Here is a 20,264-nt window from a genome sequence, read left to right on the forward strand (position 1 = left end):
AGCGGCAAGAGTTTGGAACGTTGAAACGCGCATGGCTGCAGGGGCAGGCTGCTCTGTGTGGCCGCAGGGCTAGGAGTGGCTGTTTCAAATGTTATTTCCATGGGTGTCCCAGGAAATAAAAGACTCTTTCTTGACTACTGAGGGCAGGGGTGCGTTGGCTGGGATATCGCTGGGCATGGGGCTGGGCTGGTTTGTTTCTGTCGTGTGTGGCTAGAGCAGGGCTGGGCAAGAGGGCCTCTGTGGGCCGGATCCGGCCCACCAAGCGGGTTGATTTGGCCCACGGATGCCCTACCGCTCCCCTGCCCCCAGGTCAATCAGGGCCTGGGGAGGGGGGAGCGCGCAAAGTCTCCTCCCCCCCGCCAGGGGCGCGCAGCACGTAGGGTACGTCTACCCTGCATTCCTCTTTCGAGAGAGGAATGCAAATGCAGACAAATGAAATTGCAAATGAAACGCGGATTTGAATTTCCCGCACTTCATTTGAATAATTGCATCGGCCGCTATTTCAAAACACCCTATTTCGAAATAACCGTTAAACCTCGTTTTTTAAGGAGTAAGGTTAGAGGCTAGAGGGTGAGGGTGAAAGGAAAGCGTGTTTTGGGTTTTTTGCTTGTTTATTTTTAGTCATTTAAAATTAAGGGCAGGAAAATGTTTTGGGAAACTTGCAGAATCCAATGACATAGCAATTTAAAATAAAAGTTCTGGGTGTTTAACAATATCATGGGCATGAAGTTTAGGCGTCAGAGCAGAAAGGCAGGAGCAGCAGCATTGTCTAGTGGTTAAAGTGTGAGGTTGAAGACTTTGGGGTTCTATTCCTAGCATTGGGAGGGGAGTGGTGTCTAGTCGTTAGAGGGGGCTCGGAGTCAGGACTCCAGGGTTCTATTCCCAGCTCTACCATTGACCCAGTGTATGGCCAAGCACCCTTTTCATGCCTCAGTTTCCCCATCTGTAGAATGGGCCTACGAGTATTGACCCAGCAGCCAGGGGGCTGTGAAGATTAACTTTGTTGGGTAAGTGCTTTGAGCTCCCAGTAGAAGGCATGACAGAAGTGGGCAGAGCTCTGGTCTCATTCTGTGGATTTGGGAGGTGCTGCGGTGGATTTTAGCCCTGTTTAAAGAAGGAAACATTGACAGCTGGAGCCTGATTGGTTCATGCTCCCAGCCATTTAAAGGCACGCAAGGGAAGCCTTGGCCATCGGCTACATGTGGCTCTAAAGAGAACAGGAGCAGCGTGACTTTAAATCTTCAGCATGGTCCAAAGTGTTTGTCACTAGACCTGCGTGTGCAGGGAGAAAGCAAGAGGCAACAGCCGAGGTTCTGAGTCTAGTAGGGGGATGCGGTCCAGTGGTTTCAAGCAGTGAGGGCTGGGAGTCAGGACTCCTGGGTTCTATTCCCAGCTTTTGGAGGAAAGCGGTGCCTAGTGGTTAGCGCAAAAGGGATTGGGCGTCACGTCTCCTCAGTTCTGTTATCCCCAGCTGTGGGAGGAGAGTGGGGCCTAGTAGTGGTTAGAGGTACAGCTGGGCCTTTGGATTCGGTTTGCGTGTAGTGGAACTCAGGAGAGGTTTGCAGCAGGAGCAGCTGCATCCTGTTTTTTCCTTCTTCAGTCACCACGGGGAGAAAATCTAGCCAAAGATAAAAAGCTTCCCCCGTGCCTGGGAAGCAGCTATCCCTCTGTGCAGGCAGCCACACAACAGGGGTATGATGTGCCTTGTATGTCAGTGGCACACAGGTGGCTTGGGCCGTGGACAATGGCAGGCTAGCCCTGCCTCCTTGACACGTTTACAACAGGATGGGCATGGGCAGAGCCGGCTCGAGCCATTCCTGCATCCCAGGCAGCGGGCGCTCGACACATGCGAGGCCCCGCCCCCCGGCACACTGTGCACCTTACAGCTGCAATCGGGCGCGTGGCACCTGATGGCAGTTCTAAGGGGCGCCGTGCAGCCCCCAGCCCCAGGCGCGCGGTGCCTGATGGCAGCTCTAAGGAGCGCCATACGGCTGGGTGCGCGGCGCCCCTTACTGCTGCCATCGGGCACCCCTCATAGGTTGGCACCCTGGGCAGCTGCCCAGCTAGCCTCCCCCTTAATCTGGCCCTGGGCATGGGGTTGTGTGATTAGAGCAGGAGGGGCTTGCAGTCAGGACTCCTGGGTTCCATCCCCAGCTCTGGCAGGGAGGTGTCAAAGTAGTAGGTAATGGGGCTGAGAACTACCAGGCTCCCTCACTAGCTCTGGGAGGGCAGTAGACATCTAGTGGTTAAAGCTAGAGGGCTGGATGTCAGGCCTCCTGGGTTCCGTTCCCAGCTCTGGCAAGAGGGTGGGGTCTAGTGGTTAGAGCAGGCCAAATAGCAGTCAGGACTCCTGGCTTCTAAGGCAGATAAGAGACCTGCACTGTGATCTTTCACAAGTCACTGTGCTAGTCTATGCCTCAGTTTTCCCTTCTGTGAAACGGGGCTAGTGATACTTGCCTGCCTTTTGCAAAGTGGTTTGAGCAGGAAGGTACATGGAATTGTTATTAGAAACTGACCTGAGGCCAGACACTCCCTGCCAATGTGATTCGGGTTCCTGGGCCAGATCCGAGGTCTAGCCTCCCTGGCTAGGTTGTGGTTAACTGGTCCGATCGCGAGCTGTTTTAGAACAGGGCCTGGGTGCATGGGCAGGGTCAGGAGAGTCACCAGTCTGAGCCACAACCCAGCGCCCATGGTCGTGCTTCTGACATCAGTAGAGCCAGGCACTGACGGAAGCTCTGGCTGCGTGGAGGAGCTGGGCACAGGGGCATCCCTGGTGCTGGTGTATGGTGGGGAGAAAGCGGCCTGTGCACAGCCATGCATGCCTTGGGTTGCCCTCAGCGGTGACCAGCACTGAGTTACACTACCCCGGTGAGGCCTTTCGCCTGACACTAACCCCTGCCCAGCATGAAGGACGGGGTGTCCGAATGCTGCAAGGCACAGTCATTAACTCCTCCTGGATCCTGTATCACAGATCTCAAAGCGCTTCCCCATCTGCAGCGTGTTTGTTCTCCCTGCCCCCGCGTGATGTGTGAAAGCATGAGCCTCCTTTTCTCCCGTCGCTCCTTGCCGAATGCCATGGCCCAGCAAGCAGTGCAGTTGGGGCTGAGCTTGGCTCTGATCTCAGGGCTGGGCATGGATGGCGCCCCGAACCCCTCTAGCAAAGGCTGGGCCACGGGCCACAGCTGAGCCTGCTGCAGCCCTGGTTAACAGTGAACTCATCAGCTCAGGCGGAGAAGGCTCCGTCTTTAGAACCAGCGCTCCCAGGTTGGCTCCACGGTGCCAGCATCCCCCTCAGGGCTGTGGTACCCCCAGCCAGGAGTATCCTGGTGGAATCCCAGAGAGGAGTCGCTGCGGCAGAAGTTAAGGTGCGTTGAGCCAGCTGGTGTCGATTGGCCTGGTTCCAGGGGTTTCCCCCAAGTGGGGAGCGGGCGGGTTCTTAGATGAAGTCAGCTCAGATACGCCACCTCTTGGTCAGGATTTTAGAGATGTCTCAGTGTGGGGAGAGGCAAATCTTTCTCCTCCTTTGCCACAGTCAGAGGGGCTGGAGTGCTCCCTGCTCACATCTTGAATACTGCGTACGGATGTGGTGGCCTCATCTCAAAAAAGATACTGGCATGAGAAATGGTTCAGAGAAGGGCACTAAGTCTCAGCTTTTGCAGAAGAAGGCTACAGTATAGACTTAGCCTTAATGTCCTTATTTGAATGTGCATATTGCTTCTCTAGGGCTACGTCTACACTGGCATGATTTTCCGTAAATGCTTTTAACGGAAAAGTTTTCCATTAAAAGCATTTTCGGAAAAGCGCGTCTAGATTGGCAGGACGCTTTTCCGCAAAAACACTTTTTGCGGAAAAGCGTCCGTGGCCAATCTAGACGCGCTTTTCTGGAAAAAAGCCCCATCTCCATTTTCGCAATCGGGGCTTTTTTGCGGAAAACAAATCTCTGATGTCTACACTGGCCCTTTTGCACAAAAGTCTTTCGGAAAAAGACTTTTGCCCAAACGAGAGCAGCATAGTATTTCCGGAAAAGCACTGACAATCTTACATGAGATCGTCAGTGCTTTTCCGGAAATTCAAGCGGCCAGTGTAGACAGCTGGCAAGATTTTCTGGAAAAGCGGCCGATTTTCCAGAAAAACTTGCCAGTCTAGACACAGCCTAATAAAGAAAGCAACCCTCTTTTGTGTAAATAAGGAATGTGTGAGTTAAAAAATATAAAAGCCAAATGTCTTTAAAAACAAGCCAAAAAATGTAAAAGCACCAGAAAATTGCTTTATATCCCCCATCCAAATGTAATGAGTGGCAAATTAATAGCTTTAAAAAAAAAAACAAGCACCTATCAATTAAAACAAAGTATTCATATCAAAACCAGCGTAGCATAGCAAAACAGGGATTGGTCCTGCCTTGGCCAGGGGGCTGGACTTGATGACCTCCTGTGGTCTCTTCCAGTTCTAGGATTCTATTATTCTAACTAAAATGATTAGGGGTTTGGAACGGGTCCCATATGAGGAGAGATTAGAGAGACTGGGACTTTTCAGCTTGGAAAAGAGGAGACTAAGGGGGGATATGGTAGACGTCTATAAAATCATGAGTGGTGTGGAGAAAGTGAATAAGGAAAAGTTATTTACTTGTTCCCATAATATAAGAACTAGGGGCCACCAAATGAAATGAATGGGCAGCAGGTTTAAAACAAACAAAAAAAGGAAGCTCTTCCCACAGCCCAGTCAACCTGTGGAACTCCTCGCCTGAGGAGGCTGTGAAGGCTAGGACTGTAACAGGGTTTCAAAGAGAATTAAATCAATTCATGGAGGTTAAGTCCATTACTGGCTATTAGTCAGGATGCGAAGGGATGGTGTCCCTGGCCTATGTTTGTCAGAGGGCGGAGATGGATGGCAGGAGAGAGATGGCTTGATCATTTCCTGTTCGGTTCACTCCCTCTGGGACACCTGGTATTGGTCACTGTGGGCAGACAGGGTACCGGGCCGGATGGACCTTTGGCCTGACCATTCTTACATTCTTATGCCTTTGTCAGTCATGCTCAAGGATCCATGCCAGCCCTCCGAGACCATCACCTCAGCCTTAGGCCCTCTGCAGACCATGACAGTGCGATTTGCCAAAGCGGATCAGAGCAAGCCCAGCTAGCTGGTATCCACACTCCAATGGCAGGCTAGTGCCATCTGCTTTGAAGGAAGGCATATAGCAGCCTCTAGTTTGTAATGCTGGTGTAAAGCTGATAGACATGGGCCATGGCAAGGTGGGATTGAACCTGTGACTTCAGGGCTGAAGCCATATGTGTCTACATCATGAGCTAAAAGCCAGCCACTTCTCAGCTAAGGCTGTAGAGCAGGCCTTACTCGCCCATGTCAGCGGTCTTACACTAGCATAACTGGCCCAGAGCTGGCAGAGCTGAAAAGCCACTCGCCAGGGATGGGAGTAGAAAAAGGCAAGTGTGGTGCCCATCTTTGAAGAAGGAGAATCCAGGGAACTACAGATCAGTCAGCCTCACCTCAGTCCCTGGGAAAATCATGGAGGGGAGCCTCACGGAGTCCCTTGTAAAGCACTTGGAAGAGAGGAAAGTGATCAGGAATAGTCAACGTGGATTCACCAAGGGCAAGTCCTGCCTGACAAACCTGATTGCCTTCAGTGACAAGATAACCAGCTCTGTGGACATGGGGAAGGTGGTGGGTGTGATATACCTTGTCTTTAGCAAAGCTTTTGATACAGTCTCCCACCGTGTTCTTGCCAGCGAGTTAAGGAAGTAGGGATTGGATAAATGGACTGTAAGGTGGATAGAAAGCCGGCTAGATTGTTGGGCTCAGTGGGGAGTGATCAGTGGCTTGATGCCTGGCTGGCGGTCGGTGTCAAGCGGAGTGCCGCAAGGGACGGTTCTAGGGCCAGTTTTGTTCAACATCTTTATTAATGACCTGGATGAGGGGAGGGGTTGTACCCTCAGCAAGCTGGCAGATGGCACTAAGGTAGGGACAGAGGTTGATTTGTTGGAGGGTTGGAATGAGGTCCAGAGTGACCTAGAGAAATTGAAAGATTGGGCAAAAAGAAATCTGATGAGGTTCAACATGGACAAGTGTAGAGTCCTGCACTTGGGATGGAAGAATCCCAAGCATTGTTACAGGCTGGGGATCGACTGGCTGAGCAGCAGTTCTGCAGAAAAGGATCTGGGGGTTACAGTGGATGAGAAGCTGGATATGAGTCAACGGGGTGCCCTTGTAGCCAAGAAGGCTAATGGCAGATTAAGGGGCATTAGGAGGAGCATTGCCAGCAGATCTAGAGAAGTGATTATTCCCCTTTATTGAGCATTGGTGAGGCCACATCTGGAGTATTGCTTCCAGTTCTGGGCCCAGCCGTTGCATCTGACGAAGTGGGTCTTTGCCCACGAAAGCTTATGCTCCAATACATCTGTTAGTCTATAAGGTGCTACAGGACTCTTTATGACTTACAAGGAGAGGCTGAGGGATTTGGGCTTGTTTAGTCTGCAGAAGAGAAGAGTGAGGGGGGATTTGATAGCAGCCTTCAGCTACCTGAAGGGAGGTTCCAAACAGGATGGAGCAAGGCTGTTCTCCGTAGTAAAAGATGACAGAATGAGGAGCAATGGTATCAAGTTGCATTGGGGGAGATCAAGTTTGGATATTAGGAAAAGCTATTTCACTAGGAGGGGGATGAAGCACTGAGATGGGCTCCCTAGGGAGATGGTGGAATCTCCATCCCTAGACTTTTTGAAGTCTCGCCTTGACAAAGCCCTGGCTGGAATTATTTAGTAGGGGTTGGTCCTGCTTTGGGTAGGGGGGCTGGACTCAATGCTCCTGAGGTCTCTTCCAGCCCTAGGATTCTACTCACACCCTTTTCTGTATTGAGCCTCACAACTCCCCTGCAAGGAATCACAGAATGACTCCATGACTTGTCCAAGCCTAGGGAAGACTTGAACCTAAGACTCGAGTCTGACACTACTGGGCCAGATTCCCTCTCAGGCTACAACTAGACTGCAGGCTTCTTTCTGAAGAAACATTTCCAGAAGAGATCGTCTGGAAAACCTAGTTCTGAAAGAGAGCGTCCACACAGCAAAAGCGCATCGAAAAAGCGAGCTGCTTTTTTGAAAGATAGCATCCACATTCATTGTGGGCACCTGTGCTGTTTCCTGGAGGCCTCTTCTTTCAAGAAAACCCCTCTTCCCTGTCCACACATGCCTTTTTCCGAAAGAGCTCTTTCAGAAAAAAGGTTCTTCCTCATAGAAAGAGGTTTACCACTGTCAGAAAAACCCCTCCATTCTTTCAACTTCCTGTTGAAAGAACGCAATTGCAGTGTGGACGTAAGTGTAGTTTTTCTGGAAAAGCAGGCGTTTTTGCAGAAAAACTCTGCCGTGTAGACATACCCTCAGTGCCAAATAAAGGGAATAATCACTTCTCTAGATCTGCTGGCAATGCTCCTCCTAATGCCCCCTAATATGCCATTAGCCTTCTTGACTACAAGGGCACACTGTTGACTCATATCCAGTTTTTCATCCACTGTAATCCCCAGGTCCTTTTCTGCAGAACTGCGACTTAGCCAGTCGGTCCCCAGCCTGTAACAGAGCTTTGGATTCTTTTGTCCCAAATGCAGGACTCTGCACTTCTCTTTGTTGAACCTTAAGTTTGCAGATGATACCAACTGGGAGGGTTGTGAGTGCCTTGGAAAATAGGGTCATAATTCCAAATGGTCTGGATAAACTGGAGAAATGGTCTGAGGTAAATAGGACGAAGTTGAATAAGGACAAATGCAAAGTGCTCCACTTAGGAAGGAACAATCAGACTCACACATACAGAATGCTGATAGAAATGTAGCCGTGTTAGTCTGGTGTAGCTGAAACAAAAAACAGGACTGTGTAGCACTTTAAAGACTAGCAAGATGGTTTATTAGGTGATGAGCTTTTGTGGGCCAGACCCACTTCCTCAGATCAAATAGTGGAAGAAAATTGTTACAACCATATATACCAAAGGATACAATTAAAAAAAATGAACACATATGAGGATCAATGCCCACAAAACAGATATTAGACAGGATCACAAAGAAAAAACAGTTTCTTGCCATTTCAACCAGAAAGGACACTCTCTCAATGACTTGATTACCTGCATCCTGCTTCAAAGGCCTTTTAAGACTACACTTGAAAGAGAATCTTCTGAACTGTCATTCATGCTTAAATTTGACACTTTACACCTAAGTTTGAATAAAGACGCTAATTATCTTACCCATTACAAAGATAGCTTCCCCAATTATCACCTCTAATATCATTAGCTCACAGACATTTACCTCCCCCCCCCCCCGCACCCCCCTTCTGTTCTGAAATTTGATTTGTCCTTTTCTTATGTGTTCCTTTTTTTTTAATTGTATCCTTTGGTATATATGGCTGTGACTATTTTCTTCCACTATTTGATCTGTGGGTCTGGCCCATGAAAGCTCATCACCTAATAAACCATCTTGTTAGTCTTTAAAGTGCTACATAGTCCTGTTTTTTGTTTCACATACAGAATGGGAAGTGATTGTGTAGGAAAGGGATCTAGGGGTCACAGTGGACTACAAGCTAAATATGAGTCAACAGTGTGACTGTGGCAAAAAAAAGGAAACATGATTCTGGGATGCATTAACAGGAGTGTGGTGAGCAAGACACGTGAAGTCATTCTTCCACTCTGCACTGATTAGTCTCCAATTGGAGTGTTGTGTCCAGTTCTGGACCTCACATTTCAAAGAGAAATTGGAGACGGTCCAGAGAACAGCAACAGAAATGATTAAAAGGTCTAGAAAACATGAGCTATGAGGCAAGGCTGAAGGAATCGGGCTTGTTTAGTTTGGAAAAGAGCAGACTGAAAGGAGACATGAGAGCAGTTTCCAGGTATCTAAAAGGGACAAGGAGAAGGGAGAAAAATTGTTCTCCTTGGCCTCTGAGGATAGGAGAAGCAAGGGAGGTTTAGGTTGGACATTAGAAAAACTTCCTACTTGTCAGGGTGGTTAAACACTGGAATAAGTTGCATAGGGAGGTTGTGGAATCTCTGTCACTGGAGATATTTAAGGTCATATTAGACAGACATCTATCAGGAATGATATAGGCTGTGCTTGGTCCTGCCATGGAGGCAGGAGACTGGACTTGATGACCTCTCGAGGTCCCTTCCAGTTCTAGTGTTCTATGATTCTGATTAATCAGATTTCATTTAGCCCAATCTTCCATTTGTCTAGGTCACTCTGGACACCATCCCTACCCTCCAACGTATCTACCTCTCCCCTTAGCCTAGTGCCATCTGCGAACTTGCTGAGGGTGCAATCCATCCCCTCCTCCAGGTCATTAATAAAGATGTTGAACAAAACTGTCCCTAGAACTGATCCTTGGGGCACTCCGCTTGAAACCGACCACCAACCAGACACTGAGCCGTTGATCACTACCCGTTGGGCCCAACAATCTAGCCAGCTTTCTATCCTCCTTACAGTCCATTTATTCAATACATATTTCCTTAACTTGCTGGCAAGAATGCTGCGGAAGATTGTATCAAAAGCTTTGCTAAAATCAAGGTATCACATCCACTGATTTCCCCATGTCCACAGAGCCAGTTACCTTATCATTGAAGTCAGTCAAGTTGGTCAGGCATGACTTGCCCTTGGTGAATCCATGTTGACTATTCCTGATCACTTCCCTTTCTGCCAAGTGCCTCAAAATAGATTCCTTGAGGAGCCTCTCCATGATTTTTCCAGGGACTGAGGTGAGACTGGTCCGTAGTTCTCTGGATTTTCCTTCTTCCCTTTTTTAAAGACGGGCACTACATTTGCCTTTTCCCAATCATCCGGGACCTCCCCCAGTTGCCATGAGTTTTCAAAGATAACGGCCAAAGACTCTGTAAGGACATCTGCCAACTCCCTCAGCACCCTCGGCGGCATTAGATCCGGCCCTATGGATTTGTATATATTCTGCTTTTCTAGTAGTTCTTAACCTGTTCTTTCTCCACCCAGGGCTGCCCACCTCCTTCTGATACTATGTTGCCTAGTGCCGTAGTCTGGGAGCTGACTTTGTCTGTGAAGACAGCAGCAAAAAAGCATCGAATATCTCAGCTTTTCCCCACATCCTCTGTCACTATACCCTAGTCTGCACTAGGGAGTTATTTTGAAATAAATCCCCTTGTTTCTAAATAGCAAGTGACGCGTCCATACTTCCAAGCCCATTATTTTGAAATAAGGGGCCGGTTATTTTGAAATAACAACTCCTGCTTTCCACCAGGAATAACACTTATTTTGAAATAGCGGTAGCGTGGTCGCTCCACTGCTGCTATTTCGAAATAGCTACTCCCCAGAGCCATTCAAAATAATGACTTCCCAGTGCTTTCTGGGGCTGTACATTGATATAGCACATCTGTATTAAGGGAGCCTGCCTTGGATTAATTTCAAAGCTTCCCTGGAGTGTGGCCGTGCTATTTCAAAATAGTTATTTCGGGAGTTACGATTTTGAAATAAGTTATTTTTAAATAATTTCCTAGTGTAGACATGCTCTAGGTTACCCCCCTCATCCAGTAGGGGTCCCATAACTTCCCTGACCACCGTCTTATTGCGGACATGCCTGTAGAAACCTTTCTTGTTACCCTTCACATCCCTTGCTAGCTGCAATTCCAACTGCACTTTGGCCTTCCTGATTACACCCCTGCATGGTCGTGCAATATATTTATACTCCTCCCTGGTCATCTGTCCAAGGGTATGTCTGCACTATGGAGTTTTTTCGGCAAAACAGCAGTTTTTCTGAAGAAACTTCAGTTATGTCCACACTGCAATCGCATTCTTCCGAAAGAAAATAGAAGGAACAGAGCGGTTTTTCCAACATTGGTAATCCTCATTCTATGAGGAAGAAGCCTTTTTCCAAGCTATTTTGGGAAAAGGCGTGCGTGGAAGGGGAAGAGGGAGTTCTTTCGAAAGAAAAGGAAAGAGGAAAAAGCACAGGTGCCCTGGTGGCCATTCCATCCATAGTAATCACAGCTGAAATGTGAGATAGCGTCCATTCAGTGTGGACATTATCTTTCAAAAAAGCAGATCACTTTTTCAATGTCCTTTTGCAGTGTGGACGCTCTCTTTTGGAAGAAGTTTTTTTGGAAGATCTCTTCTGGAAAAGCTTCTTCTGAAAGAAGTCTGTAGTCTAGACATAGCCCAAGTTTCCACTTCTTGCAAGCTTCCTTTTTGGCTACATCTACACTGCAGGCTTCTTGCACGAGAATGACTGTTCTTGCACAAAAACTTGCGGAGCATCTATACTGCACGCATGTTCTTGTGCAAATAAATATACAGTAAAGCGTTGGAACAGAGGGCTTCTTGCACAAGACTTATTCCTGTTCCCACAAGGAGTAAGCTCTCTTGCACAAGAGCTCTTGCACAAGAAGGCAGTGTGGATGGGCAACAGGGGTTTCTTGTGCAAGAAACCCCTATGGCTAAAATGACCATCCGAGCTTTCTTGCACAAGAGAGTGTCCACCCTGCCATGGACACTCTTGTGCAAAAGCACATCTCGTGCGCAAAAGCACATGGCAGTGTGGACGTGCTCTTGCGCAAGACCTTCTGCGCAGAAACTCTTGCGCAAAACAGTTCTTGCGCAAGAAGCTTGCAGTGTAAACATAGCCTTTGTGTTTAAGTTGCCAAGGAGTAGCTCAGATATTACAGCAATCATAAATGTTGGGCCAGAAGGGATCTCGAGAGGTCGTCTAATCCAGCCCTCTCTGCTGCGACAGGACCAGGCATTTGGTCCAAACTGTTCTTAAAAAACCCCTGTGACTGGAATTCCCCAAGTTCTCTTGGAAGCCTGGTCTGGATTAGAAATATAAAATCCTGTTTAATTAGTTAAGTGGTTAAACTTTCTGTTTAACCATTTAATTGATTAAATGGGGGTGGAGAGCTGCTCCAGACCCAGTTGGTTAACTGTAACTGGTAAGGGTAATGCTTACCAGTTAATCATTCACATCCCTAGTCCAGAGCTTTGCTCTCTGGGAGGACGTTTGTCCTAATGTATCACTAAATCTCCCCTCCCCTCCCCTTGCTGCAGACTAAGCCTCTTACATCTTGGTCAGGGAAACTGTTGATCACTGTCCTCTTTATAACAGCCCTTAACATATTTTAAGACCCTTATCAAGTCCCCTGCTGCCTTAGTTTTCTTGAGACTGACCTGTCTACCTTAGCTAGGTAAATGGGGCAATTGACCTGCCACAGGTCACAAGCAGAATTGTTGGCCAAGCTGGGAATAGAACCCAACAGTCCTGGCCCTGCTTTAACTACTCAACACTCCCCTGCCCCAACAGTGTGAAAGGGCCCCACAGATCCTGGTTCCCAGTCTGCACCAAATACATGATCACACACCCCTCCCAGAGCTGGGACCAGAACCCAGCTCTCTAGTGCCTCTAGAGCAAGGCGCTAAACCATGCTTCCGCCCACCCAAGGCTAGCCCTGTACAAGGACCCCTGTACAAGGTCAGCATTTCCAAACATGAGTCCCTGACCCCTTGTGCACTCGGATCCTGTAATTAAACTTGACTTCAAGTAGCCCAACTAAGGTTTCCTCTAAGCTGTGTGGTAGCACGGCCCCACAGCTGCTTAATGAGCCCCACCCAGGGGCTCAGGAGAACCGCCCACAGAGCTGCTTAGCCAGGGGAGGGACACTTCTCCTTCAGCTACAGTAGAACTGCCTGCTGAGGACAGAGCAGTGAATCTCTCCTAGCCAGTTCCTCCCGCAGTCAGGCGGCTCCATGCGTGCCAGCCCTGAGCCCCTGGGCAGAGCTCATTAAGCAGCTGTGCGGCTGGGCTACTGCACAGCTTAGAAGGAAACTTGAGCCCAACCTATTCCAGAGGGGTGATGGCCCACCTGCTGCATGCAGCACAGTGGGTACTATGGCTGGATGCTCACCACCTTTGCATGTTCCCGCTATAGATTTGCCCTGTCCTCCCCCCCCCCCCCCCCCCCACCCATGAACACCATCAAATTCCTCTCCTGACCTGTTGGGTGTAAGTTATGATCATCTCCTGGCCCCGAGTCCCAACTGCTAGTGCACCATGTAGTCATTTGCATCAGTGGGTTCTGCTCACTACCAAATTAGCACGGTTGGTGTTTCACGTTCACTTTGCACTGGCACTGAGGGCTGAACAGGAGTCTGAGAGCAGATCCTGTATTTCTGAGCCTTCTAGGCTCTGTCAGCACTCGATAGTCGCAGCAGCCTTGCTCTGTTGGTTGGGTGTCCAAATACTGTACATCTGCTCTGCACTTCAAAACCAGATCCACCAACCTACAGCCTACACAGCCAGTAACACTCATTCTGTCAGGCGGGCTGCGGTTGTGTGGGTTATGGGGCCGTGACACTAGTATCCGTGGTGTAGATCTGTGCCACTGCCTGCAGAATAAGGTCTATCAGGGCCTCTATGCGCCTCGCAAGTGGGAGGGGAATAACAAATCAGGCCCCCTGCACCACGGACAAGGCCTCAGCGTGGCAGTGACCAGATGGTTTTTAGAGGAAATGGCTTTTTCTCAACACTCTACTCAATTTCATGGAGAATTTCTATTTCCATTGACAATTTCCAGGTTCCGCGAGATAGTCAGGTTTCTATTTAAAAAACCACAACAAACCAACCAATCGGCTTTTGCCCACTGAAAACATCCAGCAACTGAAAACCAATATTTGTGGTTGGTTGGTTGGTTGGGTTTTTTACACAGGAATTTGGAGGGTACAAAAGACAGTTGGTGGGGGGGAGGTTTCATAGAAAAACTTGCAAAATTTAATTTCCTAACAGGTCTAACTACAATCTGCAGCTGGAGTCCAAGCACTTGTTGTGCCCGTGTGTTACATTCTCAGCCTTATGTACCCTGGAAGCATTTTGCTGTGATAACCCTCTTCTGGAATTAAAAGATGTTCCCCCATCGCTCTGCTGCTCTCGGGCGCTAACCCGGTGCCTGTGGATTTCCAGGGGAATCAGGAAGTACAAACAGCACGCTCAGCCTGCTGATCGAAAGAGCCATTTCTCTGGGTGGCGTTGTGGTGGTGTGTTCGAGGGGGGCTGAGCTCTGTGTGTATCTGGGCCAGTTACGTCACATCTCTGGGCCTGGCTTGCCCCGTATAACGAGGACTGCTCTATTCGCCGCCCCCGGCAAGCGCTTGGAGCTGTGCAGCTAAAAATAGCGAGGTATGACACTGCATTGAGATGCTAAATGACGGCAGGCAAAGGTCTCCCCTAGAGAGCAGCTGAGCTGTGACCCTCAGCAGGCCTGTAAGAGCAGAGGGCTCTTGAATCCAGCAGACAAAGGCAATGAAATGGCTGAAGCTAGAGATGGGGCCAGTCTTCAGCAGAGAGCAGCATTAGTCTGATAATGGGTATGTCTACACTTGCACCTTCTTTCGAGAGAGGGATGCAAATGGAGACATTTGAAATTGCAAATGAAGCCGGGATTTAAATATCCCGCCCTTCATTTGCATATTTGTGTTATGGCGCTATTTCAAAAAAGCGCTATTTCGAAATAACAGGCGCTGTTAAGACACGGTTATTTCGAGAGAAAACCCTTCTCTTGAAATAACCCTTATTCCTCATACAATGAGGTTTACCGATTATTTCGAGAGAAGGGTTTTCTCTCGAAATAACCGCGTCTTAACAGCACCTGTTATTTCGAAATAGCGCCATAATGCAAATATAGCACAGGATATTTAAATCTCAGCTTCATTTGCAATTTTGAATGTCTTGATTTGCATCCCTTTCTTGAAAGAGGGTGCAAGTGTAGACATACCCATACAGATGACCTAGAAATGGGGTAGATCCAGCCTCATGCCCTCTTAAAGCCAAGACTAGCTGGCTCTTTCTAGTGCATCCGTTCTAGCTCCACAAGACCTGGGCTGGCCCCAGGGGGAGGTTTTCTGAGCTGGCTGAAGCTGGAAGTCAGCCTAGATCAGCTGAGCCTGAGCGCGTGAGGCTAATGCACTAAGTTCCCGAGATCCCAGGTTCAGTTCCTCCTGTTGGTGTGACACTAGGGCTGTGTCTACACAGGGTATTTTGTGGAAGAGGAAATGCAAATGGAATGCTCATTTGCATATCTCACGCTCTCATTTGCATATCTTCTTCCGATCCTTTTTGCGGGAAAGGTTTTTGCGATAAAAATCCCTGTGTAGGTGGGGCCATTTGTCAGAAAAAAACCCCTTTTGCGCAAGATCCCTTATTCCTCAAAAAAGGTTTATAGGCTCTTGCGCAAAAGGGTTTTTTTTTCTGACAAATGGCCCCACCTACACAGGGCTTTTTATCGCAAAAACCTCTCCCGCAAAAAGGATCGGAAGAAGATATGCAAATGAGAGCATGTGATATGCAAATGAGCACTCCATTTGCATTTCCTCTTCCGCAAAAAACCCACAGTGTAGACGTAGCCTTCGACTTTTGTTGCCTTCAGTAGACTTTAGGCTGGTTGCTGGGCATGCAGATAGGCCCTGCCCCTGCCCAGACACACAGGCGGTACTTTACTCCCCATGCACAGCTAGCTGCCTTGAAACCAGTGGGGCTGTTGGGACAGGCCAGCCATTGGCCTGCTTTTAAGTGGGCCCATCCTGTTTTTTTCAGGTGTGTCCCTGTCCCGCCAGAATGGGACAGATGGGTGGACCCCTACTTCCAGAAGGGAGAACAACTGGGAGAGGGCAGGGGTGATGAAGCCACCTCTCCCTCCCTCCCCCACCCCCACTCACAGCTGGCTTTGGAAGATAATGCAATGGCCCATTTCACGCCCTTCCCAGATGGGGACAAACCTTTGACAGTCTAGCTTAAAACGGGGTGAGAGATCCGCGCCCCTGCGTGCTGTGGCTGTGCTGACATAGGCTCAGCTAGGTTGAGGGGCGAATGTTTCCGTCTCTCTAGACCAGGGGTGAGCAAAGGGGCCTCCGCCGGCTGGATCCAGCCTGCGGACGCCCTGCCACTCCCCCACCCCCAGACCAATTAGGGCTTGGGGGCAGGGGAGTGCCCGAAGTCTCCTCTCCTGCCGGGGCACAGGGTGCTTAGAGTCAGCTGGCAGCTGAACTGAGCTGGTGGTCAACTCTCAGTGCCACACATCCCTTGCAGGGCAGGGCAGGGTGGGAGGAGACTTCATGTGCTCTCCCCGCCCCGAGGCTCTGATTGACCCGGGGAAGGGGCAGGGCACGAAGTCTCCTCCTGCCTCCCGGGGTGCAGTGGGGAGTCCTGGGCCCTTTTGAATCACCAAGCCCCAGGGCAGTTGCCCCCTTTCCCCTGGTGGCTGGCCATCACCGGGACATTAAGTCTGACCTTTTCATCGTGGATTTGCTGCACCACTAGAGTGCTCTGTCCCCTACCCTCCCACCAGTTTTCCAAGAGGGTGGGAGACAAGAGGTCTCTTCCAGCCCTGTAAGTCAGTGATGTCTGTGCAGACAGCGTGGCCGTTCAAAGTTAGTTTTCATGGGCCTAGGTGACACCTCTGGGCTGGGCACAGGAGTGGATTTCCCATGGACGTGGGAGGTCGCATGGGTGGCCGTACCAACAGACAGTCTTGCTGGTTGATTAGCTATAATGTGGGTACAAATCAAGCTAGCGGGACGTCTATACAGTGAAACTAAGAGAGGGCCAATTTGCTGGGGTAATGGGGGTTTATGGGAATTCCCACGATGCTCACGTGCCACTGTCCAGAAGCAAGCGCAGCTTGGAACAGCTTCTTGTCTGTGGCAAATAGCTGGGGCCCTTCTCCGCGGAAGAGCGTTGATGAAGAGAGCCCCGGCCATGTGTGTTTAGGAATGGCTAAAAAATACAAAGAGGGAGGCTGGGCTGCTGGACTGGTCTTCAAGTGTTTTCTTCAGTTCTGTCACTGTCCTGCTGTGAGTCTTCCTTGGTGCCTCAGTTTCCCCTCCTCCCACCTTTGTCTCTTATGGTCCTTGGGGCACGGACTGTTTCTATGGTACTTATAGAACCTAGCTCATTGAGCCCGTTTGTGGCCTCTGGGTGCCACGGCAGTGCACACATTATGACTAGGTGTGAGTCTCAGCTTGAGCTTGCTGTCCACGCTCCTCCCTTAGCTATTCTCCTCGCAAGGGAAGTCTGGGCATCGATACCTTCCTACAGCCCTACAGCGGGTGTTTGCTGCCCGACACGTCCACCCGAATTAGGAATGAGCATTCTCATCATTCATCCTGGGGCCCGGAGCAGAGCACCCTGCTCCGTACAAACTGAAGTCCCCTGCTCCACCACACTGGTGTGCTAGCACTTTCCAACAAAACAGTTCCACTTTTTAATCAACCTGGGCCAACCAGCCCTCTGCCCCCTAACCTCGTTCTTGCAAACGGCTGAACTGGCTTGGCTGAAGCTGTCCCTAAAAATTCAGCTCCAGATTGACCCCCGGCCTGAGAAATTTCAGCCCGTATGGCTAGTTAGGCAAAATTATTCATGATTGTAGGGCCCGTAGGAAATGTTAGATTTGGGTGAATTATGCCTCTACATTGAGTCTGAATGTTAGCATGACAGGCCCAAAGCATGCACCCAGCACCCAAAAAGATCATGAGAAAGAAGAATTGCTTGTGTTAAACTTGAGGTGACCCATGAAACTCCAGTGTTTATCTTAAAGTCTGATTTCAGATAACTGAAATCAAGAAAACATGGTTAACTGGGTACCAGATGCAGTAAATAATTGTCCGTATGGGCTTGTTTAACAAATAGGTAGGGCTGTCAATTCATCGCAATTAACCGTGTTTGAAATATTAATTGTGATTAATTACAGTTTTAATTGCATTGTTAAACAATCAAATACCAATTGAAATGTAATAAATATTTTGATGTTTTTTCTAAATTTTAAAGTATTTTTATTTTAGTTACAACACAGAATAAGTGCTCACTTTGTGTTATTTTTCATTACAAGTATTTGCACTATAAAAAGATAAACAGGAGTATTTTTCAGTTCACCTGACACAAGTACTAAAGTGCAATCTCTTTATTATATAAGTGCAACTTACAAATGTAGATTTTTTTTGTTACATTATTGCTCTCCAAAACAAAATAATGTGAAACCTTAGAGCCCACAAGTCCACTCAGTCCTACTTCTTGTCCAGCCAGTCACTCAGACAAACAGGTTTGTTTACATTTATAGGAGATAATGCTGCCTGCGTCTTACTGTCACCTGAAAATGAGAGCAAGCATTCGCATGGCACTTTTGTACCCAGCATTGCAAAGTATTTACATGCTAGATATGCTAAACATTCGTATACCCCTTCGTGCTTCAGCCACCATTCTAGAGGACATGCCTCCATGCTGATGACGCTCATTAAAAATATGTGTTAATTCAATTTGTGACTGAACTCCTCGGAGGAGAATTGCATGTGTCCTGCTCTGTGTTTTACCTGCACCCTGCCATATATTTAATGTTATAGCCATGTTGGATAATGACCCAGCACATGTTCATTTTAAGAACATTTTCACTACAGATTTGACAAAAGCAAAGAAGATACCAATGTGAGATTTCTAAAGAGAGCTACAACCCCCAACCCAAGATTTAAGAATCTAAAGTGCCTTCCAAAATCTGAGAGGCACAGGATGTGGAATATGCTGTCAAAAGTCTTAAAAGTGCAACACCCCAGTGCGGAAACTACAGAACCTAAATGACCAAAAAAGAAAATTAACCTTCTGCTGGTGGCATCTGATTCCAATGATGAAAATGAACATGAGTTGGTGTGCATAGATTGTTATCGAGCAGAACTTGTCAGCAGCATAAACACATGTCCTTTGGGATGGTGGTTGAAGCAAGAAGGGACATATGAATCTTAAGCACATCTGGCATGTAACTATCTTGTAACACCGACTGCCACAGTGCCATGTGAATGCCTGTTCTCACTTACAGGGGATGTTGTAAACAAGAAGTGGGTAGCATTATCAGCTACAAATGTAAATAAACTTCTTTGAGCAACTGGTTGAATAAGAAGTAGGACTGAGTGGACTTGTAGGCTCTTGAGTTCGACATTGGGTTTTTTTATGCAGTTATTTTTGTACGTAATTCTACATAAAAATGTAATGTCAACTTCCATGATAAAGACATTGCACTGTAATACTTGTATTAAGGGATTTGAAAAATACTCTTATTTTTACAGTGCAAATATTTATAATACAAAATAACCATAAAGAGAGCACTGTACACTTGGTATTGTGTGTTGTCATCAAAATCAATATATTTGACAATGTGAGAAACATTCAAAAATATTTATATACATGGTATTCTATTATTGTTTAAGAGTGTGATCAATCACATAATTAACTGCAATTAATTTTTAAATCACTTGACAGCCCTATAAATTACAAATCATCTGACGTTAGTGAAGTTCCAGTAACCAGTAATGCCATCACTTGTTTATCATGGTGTAGAAAAAGCAAGGTTTTCTAGGGGTTCTTTGTCAGAGCATTTCCTCCTCCTCACGAGTCACGCAATGATATGAAGAGACGACCGGTGCCTGGTTATGTTGCAAGTATTTTAGCCAGGGCCAAGTGTGAATAGGCTCATCTTTGTGATCTGGGTGTCACCAGCACTAAGTGGCCTTTGAACTAATAAAGGAATGTTTGTGTGGAAACTGAGTCATGGTAAAGCAGAATAAATTTATTAGGGAAATTATTTTCAACAGCAGTAGGCAGCCTGAAAGTATAGGCCAGATATGATAAACTCCTAACCCTCATGCTTCAGCAGCTGCCCACTGGGCGGTCAGGAAGGTCTAAGCCACCCACTTCATGCAACACTCTATTCCCTCTGGTGGCAGCTGGGCGACCTAGGAATTGATGAGCCTGCTACGTTTGCTACAAAGGGATTTTCGTCTTGCATGGAGGGTTTAGGAAGACTCCTGTGCTCGTTACAGGACTGAATAAATCACTCTTCGACCTATCCAAGTGATCTGTTTCCTGGGGCCTCTGCTGTTTGTCGCTTACCGAGTGCCTCCTGAGGCCAGAGGGCACGTTAGAGCCCCCTCTCCGGTTTTCCCCTTTTCAGGGCCCTTTAGAACTAATCGTTCAAATCTGGTTCCACAATTCCCACAAGGGGTCTCATGTATTAAATCCTGGTACTTACTGGTCCTCTAGGCCCCCAAACTCCCTTCCCCCCCCCCCCCCCCAACTCGGTCCTGCAGGCACCTTGTTGCATCCCATAGACCTTGCTGCAGTTTCCTAAGCTCACACCCTGCTGCTCCTTGTTTTTCATCCTGGGACCACTAGACGAGTGGCTCGGTCCATGATCAAGGCTGGCTTAGTCCTAGATTCTCCATCACCCTGCTACAGCCCCCG

General features: G+C 48.2%; 1 protein-coding gene across 2 annotated transcripts in view; it reads left to right on the plus strand.

Moving 5' to 3' along the window:
* DLL3 (delta like canonical Notch ligand 3) overlaps positions 1 to 20,264 on the plus strand; it is a 329,262-nt gene that overhangs the window by 255,135 nt on the left and 53,863 nt on the right. Inside the window, exon 9 of one of the 2 annotated variants that reach the window (XM_075915298.1) lies at positions 18,431 to 19,141. The exons of the other annotated variant lie outside the window; for it this stretch is intronic. Within the exon in view, the coding sequence (XP_075771413.1) occupies positions 18,431 to 18,436 (6 nt within the window). The 3' untranslated portion in view covers positions 18,437 to 19,141. Of the gene's footprint in view, positions 1 to 18,430; positions 19,142 to 20,264 lie in introns of those variants that run through there. 2 annotated transcript variants of the gene reach the window in all.

This window comes from Pelodiscus sinensis, unplaced genomic scaffold (assembly GCF_049634645.1).
Source record: "Pelodiscus sinensis isolate JC-2024 unplaced genomic scaffold, ASM4963464v1 ctg34, whole genome shotgun sequence".
Taxonomy (NCBI): Eukaryota; Metazoa; Chordata; order Testudines; family Trionychidae; genus Pelodiscus; species Pelodiscus sinensis.